This window comes from Protomyctophum parallelum, assembly GCF_964188405.1.
Source record: "Protomyctophum parallelum genome assembly, chromosome: 9".
Classification (NCBI taxonomy): domain Eukaryota; kingdom Metazoa; phylum Chordata; class Actinopteri; order Myctophiformes; family Myctophidae; genus Protomyctophum; species Protomyctophum parallelum.
Genome location: NC_139706.1, coordinates 29,596,582 through 29,606,000, shown reverse-complemented (window position 1 = coordinate 29,606,000; position 9,419 = coordinate 29,596,582). Strand labels below are relative to the sequence as shown.

The window sequence follows — 9,419 nt, the reverse complement described above, 5'->3', positions numbered from 1 at the left end:
AATGATGAAAAACGAAGTTAAAAAAAATTATTCAAAAAACGATGGGCTATAACCAATGTTTTTTTTTTTTTTTTTTTTTTTTTAATCCTCAAAAATTATGAAAAACGGCGTGCTATAGTATGCCGTACAATATGGGCTATTAGACGAGCGTCTAAAAATGGGATAAAAAACGTCTAAAAATAGACGTCTAAAACACGTCAAAAAATAGACGTGTTTTAGACGTCTATTTTTAGACGTTTTTTAGATGTCTATTTTTAGATGTTTTTTATCCCATTTTTAGACGTCTAATAGCCAGCTATTGCCCAGTGGGATGGTCAAAAATGATGAAAAACGAAGTTAAAAAAAATAATTCAAAAATTCAAAAAACGATGGGCTATAACCCATGTTTTTTTTTTTTTTTCAAATCCTCAAAAATGATGAAAAACGGCGTGCTATAGTATGCCGTATGATATGGGCTATTAGACGAGCGTCTAAAAATGGGATAAAAAACGTCTAAAAATAGACGTCTAAAACACGTCTAAAAATAGACGTGTTTTAGACGTCTATTTTTAGACGTTTTTTATCCCATTTTTAGATACACGTCTAATAGCCGGCTATTGCTCAGTGGGATGGTCAAAAATTATGAAAAACGAGGTTAAAAAAATTAATTAAAAAATTAAAAAAACGATGGGCTATAACCCATGTTTTTAATTTTACATTTTTTTCAAATCCTTAAAAATGATGAAAAACGGCGTGGTATAGTATGCCGTACGGTAGGGGCTATAGCCCATGGTCAAAAATGATGAAAAACAAGGATAATGTTTTTTTCCAAAAATTCAAAAAACGATGGGCCATAACCCATGTTTTTTTTGTTTTTTTTTCAAATCCTCAAAAATGATGAAAAACGGCGTGCTATAGTATGCTGTACGAGTGTACGATATGGGCTATAGCCCATGGTCCAAAATGACCACCGCAGCATACTTAAAAGTATAGCGGTGTATGAGAATGGGTGTTGTGGAGGATGAGAAACATTAGCATGTTTTGCTAACAGCAGAGAAGCCTACATACTTACACCTAGCAACCCCATTCTAGCCTACTTAGGTTCATCTTACAGTGGACATGTTTGCCTGAAAAGGAATATTTGAAATGTTTCATAGTTTTAGAAATATAGTGCTTTCAAATTTACAATGGGGCTCAATGACAGACACAGATTGGCACGTCAAAGATCACTTTCACCTAGAAACTCCATTCACGGGGCACGGTGGCACAGTTGGTAGTGCTGTCACCTCACAGCTAGAAGGTCCTGGGTTCGATTCCCGCTCGGGGCGCTGTGGGTGCTGGCGGCGTGTTTCCTCCTCCATGTCATCAGTGCCCATACCCGAGGCAGGGTTGGCGAAAGGGCCTTTCTGTGTGGAGTTTGCATGTTCTCCCCGTGTCCCCTAGGGTAGGTACCCTCACAAAAACATGCAGTAATCCTGGTCTCTAAACTGCCTCCCCCTGGCCAGCCGGGGTGCCTGATGGAGGGGAAAGGAACTGGTTGGAATAACGTGTTCCTTCCACGCGCTACGTCCAACCAGGGAAACTCCCCCCTGTCAGGTGTAAAGGAGCAACTTGGACACTCAAGCATGAAGGAAGCATGAGTTAAGTCCGTTGCTCTCCCCAGGTTGGCGGAGGGTGTGATTGACACACAGGGGTGAAAAATGGGTTACAAAATTGTGGGATAAAAAAAGAAAAAAAAAAAAAAAAAAAACTGCATTCACACTTTTTATTATTCAGCTTACTGTGGAGACACATGCTGGAACTTTTTTACTTTGAAATGTTTTATAGTTTCTGAGTTATTTAACTTAAACGCCCAATGCATTCTCTATGGCAATAGCACAACATTTGGCATTCTACTAGTCCTACATACTTACACCTAGCAACCCCATTCTAGCCTACTTAGGTTCATCTTACGGTGGACATGTTTGCCTGAAAAGGAATCTTTGAAATGTTTCATAGTTTTAGAAATATAGTGCTTTCAAATTTACAATGGGGCTTAATGGCAGACATTGGCACGTCAAAAATCACTTTCACCTAGAAACTCCATTCACACTTTTTATTATTCAGCTTACTGTGGAGACACATGCTGGAACTTTTTACTTTGAAATGTTTTGTAGTTTCTGAGTTATTTAACTTAAACGCCCAATGTATTCTCTATGGCAATAGCACAAACTTTGGCATGCTACTAGTCCTACATACTTAAACCTACCAACCCCATTCTAGCCTACTTAGGTTCATCCTACGGTGGACATGTTTGCCTGAAAAGGAATCTTTGAAAGGTGTCATAGTTTTAGAAATATAGTGCTTTCAAATTTGAGACTTTTAACATGGGGCTCAATGGCAGATTTTGGCACGTCAAAAAATCACTTTCACCTAGAAACTCCATTCACACTTTTTATTATTCAGCTTACTGTGGAGACACATGCTGGAACCCTTCACTTTGAAATGTTTTGTAGTTTCCGAGTTTTTTAACTAAACGCCCAATGCATTCTCAATGGCAATAGCACAGATTTGGCATGCTACTAGTCCTATATACTTACAACTAGAAACCCCATGGGCCTGGCACTGAAATATCATCACAGTATGTGATGAGACACACACGTGTGTGTGTGTGTGTTTTTTTTTTTTTTATCACTCTGGGTTTGATTGCTAATACCTGAATAGCCAGGACACGTCCCCTCATTAACATATTGTTGAAGAAATACAGAAATCGGTGTGCTCATATTTGGGTGTTGCTGCATTGGGAACTCCTTTTATGATAGCAGATCTGTGATTTCTGCACTGGACCATGGCTGCACAAGGCCCATATGTCTTGTCTGGTATGTCTGGTTTCTTGCTGTGAGACTCACCTCCAGCTACACCACAATGTTCCTGTATTGAAGAAGCATAAGCTTGTCCCAGTCACGGCCCGACTGCTGGACATTTGACCTGAATTCCCCTTTCAATGGCAAATCTTGAGACGTTTGGGGACAAAAGCTGTTTATAGAAGGGCCTAGCGCCCCTTAAAAATCACACCTGTGTGAAGTGAGGGGCGCTCTTATCATTATAGATCATCATGATTTAACATGTTTATTTGCTCAGACACACATGACGTAAAATTCTCCATTCATTGTCAATGGGAATTTGAATGTGTAGGATGGAAATCTACACTAATAGCTGAATATAGGAGGGCTTGCGCCCCTCAAAAATAATGCTAATGCACGTTTTGTATTTAGATTTTTTGCTATGTAAAATATCAGATATCGGCAAGATATCTGGAAATATATAAATTAATATATCGGATCGGAATGGAAAAAACCTGTATCGTTGCATCCCTACTGTGTGTGTGTGTATAAATTATATACTCTACCAACAACGTAGGAGCCATATTACAACAAAGTATACTTTATTTCAGGCAAATTTCATATGAAGAGATATAATGTAACAGAATTTATGGTTCTAAAACACATGCACATATATATCTATAAAAAAACAGATCATTACTGAATATAAATCATTTCATGTGCATTTAGAAAAAGATCTAAATACAGTCCTTTAACTTGTGTAATTAGTTCTACCTCTACAATGACAGTCAACCGCTTAATATTTTCGGACAATTACACACTAAGCATCAAAATAACATGTGTGACAAAAAAGGCATCATTTACACACACACAAAAAAAGAAATAATCTGTAGCCGTGCAATACAAGCACTGTAGTGTACTGTACCAGTCTTTAAAAAGAAAATAAAATCACCTTTTACTGTAGTTGCATTGTTCTCACCAACACTGTTTTTTCCATCTTATATCCCCCACCTACACACGATTCTACGAGCAAGAAAATCCTAAACTAACTGGGAGCTCCTGAAACAGAAACCGTTCTTGCAACAAAAAATGTCTCCGTTCGTTTTCTTGTTCTGTAGTTAATACTGGCAAATGTCATGAATATGCTGGGAATAGAGCCGATTTAGCAAACTGTAAGGCAATGTTCAAGGACACGCATGGTAAAGGCAGATTTGCCCAAGATTACAGCAGTAATGCAAAATGTGTAGTCATGTAAACATAATATTCTGATCAATATGGGAGGAAACGTCTATGCTGTTCTCTCCACTATTGTTGCTGATGCTGAAGCAGTTCATTACTCCAAGAGAATGTAAACATGCGAGCGCTGTGGAAGAATTCACTTTCCCTTCTACTAGAATCTCATACTCAACTTGGGGTTAAGCTAAATGTCTCTGTAGTATGGTTACACACTGGCATTCCGAAGCCCGTTATTCTGACACACTGCCATTCCGACGCGCTTAATACCAACCCTGTCCCTAACCCAAACCCTAACTGCTTGCGGAAGCCACATAGTTGGAGTGACGGTGTGTTGGAATGACACTCTGTTCCCCTGTAGTACAACGGTGTCTCTCGCAAAGAGGAACAGTTCCACAAGCCAAGACCACGTTGCGGATCGGTTATATTTGGTAGCGGACCCCCTCATGCGATCAAATGTAAATTGAGCTTATAGGCCACTCAAACAATCATCAATCATAATCTTTTTCTAGATACAGATACTCATTCAGACATTAGCTAACACACAGACTGAAGACGAACATACATTTTCTCATTAGCTTATAAATGTTTTCGTTTATACAGGGTTGATTACAAATCATACCATTTCTGGATCCATAAAAATGAGGGGGGGGGGGGGGGGTTATGGTGATAAGATTCACTACAAAAATATCTTTGGAATACAAAGTCACAACAGTGCCCAGCTAAAATCACAAGCGAGGAACTGCACAATCAGAGTCACCGATGTCAGTCTAACCGTGGCAAATGTCTTGTTTTTACTCGTCAATCACGGCACCGATACAGTTGCGTAAAGACCCGCCCGCCTGTGATTGGTGATAAAGTCCAGTTATAGACCACGATGGAGGGGCGCCGTCTCAAGCGAACTTGAGCCACGAAATACCACGAGCTAAAGCACGCGAGTTGCCGTGTCGAACATTGTGAAGTTCGCTTGAACAGACACAACCAACTCGATATGAACCCAAGTCCCGCAAGTAGGGAAAAGTCGTGAGGGGGCCGTCACCACTTACTGGTACTGTGACACCAGTGACCAGCACCATTTCCATGCTTGCAAGAGTGTGACACATGAGGCTAACGCCAGGGCTCCACTGGGCGCGTCTGCGTCGCATCTCCGTCAGCGTCGGGAATGTGCCCTTTTAATCAATGGAGGGTGGCTCCACTGCCCGCGTTGCGTCGCGTCTCCGTCACCATAAGATTGAACCAGTTCGTTTTTTGACGCACGCACGCGTGACGCAACGCGCCCAAACGCGCCCAGTGGAACCCTGGCGTCAGCAGTTCCACGTGCGTCACAGAAGGTGACGTTCCATAGGCCAATCAGAGGTAGGTCTTTACAAAACCGTTTTGGCATCTTGAATCACGCAGTTTTTAAAATCGCCCTTTACCAGACGACCTGCTTAAACACACACACACATCTAAAACCACAGTCTATCAGAAGCCCTCGTTATCAACCTAAAGGTGCTTTCACGCCAGCTGCGATGCAATGTTTGGGGGACGCACATCAATGTTAAGTCGACGTAAAGAAATCAAGACACATTTCACTTTTCCACCGAGAGTGGCATGAATGGCCCAAGCTGAACAATATTAAACTCAGTGATTTTCGCCAAAGCAAACAGAGTGACAGTGTGTGAGTGGGGGAAATGTTGCTTCAAGCTAAAATGTTGCGTTCCGGTGTGACTGCAACAGAGCAACACATTTCCCTTTGATTCAAGTGCCGGGATTATTTGTATTGCTTCCGGTGTGAATGCACCCAAACACTATACAATGTGGGTTTCAAAAACATATAGGCAACCTCTATTAAGTTCAGCCATTTTATATTTTTCAAACATTGTAACTGTAGAATTGTAATCACATTTTATTTTATTGATCAAATAGCTACAGTTCATCTTAATAATCTTTAGATGTCCTTTTTTGTTAATGTTGAAGAATATCTTAATATTAGGAAAGATAAAATGCTCTACGTGACCAACAGCTGTACAATAATAATGAGCATTATGATGCCATGCAGAGATGCAGCATCAGCTACCTGATCCAAATGACTCAATTGTTTTGTATCAAAGAAGATTCCATGTCAGTGAGTGACATCAGCTGTAGTAGAAATGCGGTGAAAGTTGACCCTGGTAGAAAAATCAATCTATTAACCACTTAAACCCTCTAGTCTTAGTTAAACAGGCTTGAGTTCCGACCGATCTACACCAAGTCTCTTTGCCAAAAATAGCCGATCTACAAGCTTGCATTTTTTGGCTGATGTTCCCCTCGTAATATAGATGCTGGGGTTCAAGTGGTTAAGGAATTTAAAACAAAAAATAAGCATATAAAAGGCTGTTTGATCTCAGCTATAATACATTATGTAATATTCTAAAATAAAAAAAATACTAAAAGGTTAAAACCAAGAATGAATCATGAATTAGGCTCGAGTAAGACTGAGATACAAAGAAGCTAGTGTTCAAATAATAATAATAAAAAAGTCCCTAAATCCCATAATACATTTATAAAATAGAGAAATATAGTTTTGATTACTGAACATTAGCGCACATAGCAGAATGTTGTTAATGTTCAGGAAAGGCAACCTCTTGGATATTGCTCGTTGCTGCAACACAGAAACGTGGTAATTTGTTGTTTTGCTCGCAAAAAGAAAAGAAAATATAAAACAAAAATACAACTGAAGGCACTTGATGACAACGGTTTAACTTAGACTTGCTGGCACAGCCAAGCAGCAATGTAGTAGTAGTGTAGTCCCCCTCCTGCCAGGCGCTATTAGTCCAAACCCTTTCACCCCACCAAAGACAACATGTCCAAACTAGGCCTCATGTCACCTGTACTCCAAATCAGTACTGTTCCGTTCGCACCAGATACATCATTTTTGGTTCAGGCTCACAAGGATTTGAGAAAAAACAGTTCCATTCATTAAAAAGGAGGCCAAATATGAATGGTAGTCGATCTGGAAGAAATAGTCCCAAAAACAAGTAGCATGGTCTCATGCTAGCTTGTAGTATAATGAGGCACTAGACGCTCACAGGCAGCTGTGGATGACGGCAGTCCTTTTTCTGACCAAGTATACATACACTCCAGCCCAGCACGGCAATGAGGGTGGAACCAGGGGAAAAGGCGCAAGTTTAATTGCCTGTTCATGGGCCAGCCTTGAAAACACAGACAAAGAAATACAGGTGAGAAAAACAAAATAACAGAACGAAAATAACAGAATATCACTGCCTCAAACAGAGGGACGTGCAGAGAGACTAGCTTTTTAGTGCACTGGTTCTCAAAGTGGGGTCCGGGGACCCCCTCAGGGTTCCTTTGAGGATGGTTCCAAACGGACCCTTTACAGGTCTGTAACTCTGAGAATGTACAAACCGGTCCATTTGGTTTATTTCGTGTACACTCGCCGAGTTATGGGGGGGGGGGGGTCCTTGATATTATATATATAAAGTTTGAGAACCACTGCTTTAGTGTCTTGTCTCAACAGTTCAGAGAGCTGTTGTGGTGGTATAACTTTTGCGCCCCCCTTGCTGTGGAGCCTTCTATAACCATGTGAGGAAGCTCTCCTTGTCGATCTTGGTGGCCGCCAGCACGGACTCCATGTCGTTGAGGATGTCGGAGCTGAGGGCCTCCTGCAGGCTGGGCATCAGCTCCTCTCCCTCCACGGCCATGCTCTCACTCTCCAGGCTGCCCAGGTCCACGTCGGTGCCCGGGATGGCGTCCAGGTAGTCGGGGAAGCGGCTGGGCTGCGTCCCCATGGATGCCGGAAGCGAGTCCCCTGCGTGACAAAAAGACACGTCAGTGCTGATTTTGACAGCAAATTTTGTTTGGTCTTTTGAAAACAATTCTGTTAAGGTAGGGTAAGTGATTTTCTTTGGTTAAAATAAGAGTTAAAAAGCCCTGTTCAGTAACAGCAGTGTCCATGTCTCTCCAGCTATTTATTAAACAGAAAATTCAGGTCGGGATACCAATTTCATCCAATCAGGATAGAGAACGCCGTCAGGATACAGATTAAACAAGTGGAATTGTAAGTGATGATACAAACAAATGAGCAGACAAAATTGGAACTGGAACTCTATAAAAATTAAGCTGATTAATGGATACTCTCTACTAATGTATTTTATGTTCATTAAAGAGCTGGAGAGACAGGGAGACCCCTGTTATTTAACAAACACTGACAATGATTACTATCAGAATATAGTGATTTAACAAAATAACACAAAATCACAAAAAAGAAATATCACTTAAGCTACCTACCCTATACCTGAAATGTTTTACTTCTAGTTTGGTTTTAGTCGACTAAATATCATGAGATTTTAGTCGACTAAATCTAATTCATTTTGTTGAGTAAAATGTTATTTTTGGCAGGCCGTGATGCCATTGAAATAGCTGCATGCCGAAAATAGCTGATCTACAAGCACTGAGACGCTTGTAGATCAGATATTTTCGGTCAATGACACCCATGCGCAGTCACGCACCCGTGACGACTTGTCTTAGGTCACATTCCCACCAAATACTTTGGTAGACTCGATGCGAATGGGAAGTGGGATTCTTGCATATTTAATTTGCTGCAGTTTGCCTTCACACTGCGCTGTATAACGGCAGCAATTGGAAACTCAGCAGGGACCTTATCAATGTGTTTAATTCATAAACTACACAGTGAAATATATATGTGTTAAAAATATACTTTGAGCGATAGTTAGGACGTAAAGTGATGGTAATGTGGTTGCAGTGTGTATCGTCGGGGACTGGACGTGCGTGTGTGCATGCGTGCGTGCGTGTATGCGTGCGTGCACAATAACTTTACAACTTAACTAACTTGTTTTAAACATTTATAAAGTAGCGGCTAGCCTACTAAAGCCTACCTACATTAAATAAACCTGGAAGGTTACTAGGAGTAGCCTACTGTCTACACAAACACACACCACTTTTATCGGACTCCAGATCAGCCCGTCAGGATTCCCGGTCCAGGTCTGTACTACGAGCGCAAACATTGTGCCAATGTGCGATGGAACCTAATCTCCTCCATTCTCTTGCTATAATTAAGTATATATCCTGTACACTGCATTGTTCGAGTGTGTGTAATCTTCAGCATAAGCCTGTATGATGGTCTGGCCATGGCCCATATTGCAATAAGGGCTTCTATCTCTTCATTAGATGACGTGTGTCCACGGGTCATCTTAAAAATAATCCTTATATATAAGGCGCGTGATCCGCACAAGCAAGCAAAACCCGTTTTTTTGGCGGAGTAGAATGCGGTTCTTTGATGTGCATTAGAATTCGAATGAAGCTTCACACCTGCCAAACGAAGCACACTTTATAGTCTTATTTTTAATTACCATAGCTTAGTTTCCATTTAGTTTTCATCAGTGA

General features: G+C 40.9%; 1 protein-coding gene across 1 annotated transcript in view; it reads right to left on the bottom strand.

Annotated features, from left to right (window-relative positions):
- Positions 1-5,285: 5,285 nt before the first annotated feature.
- The window catches only part of yap1 (Yes1 associated transcriptional regulator), a 38,969-nt gene continuing 34,835 nt past the window's right edge, over positions 5,286-9,419 (bottom strand). The window contains exons 7-8 of the mRNA XM_083773207.1: positions 8,226-8,233; positions 5,286-7,824 (exon numbers count right to left, since the gene is read on the bottom strand). Coding sequence (XP_083629333.1) covers positions 7,589-7,824; positions 8,226-8,233 — 244 coding nt within the window. The 3' untranslated portion in view covers positions 5,286-7,588. The remainder of the gene's footprint in view (positions 7,825-8,225; positions 8,234-9,419) is intronic.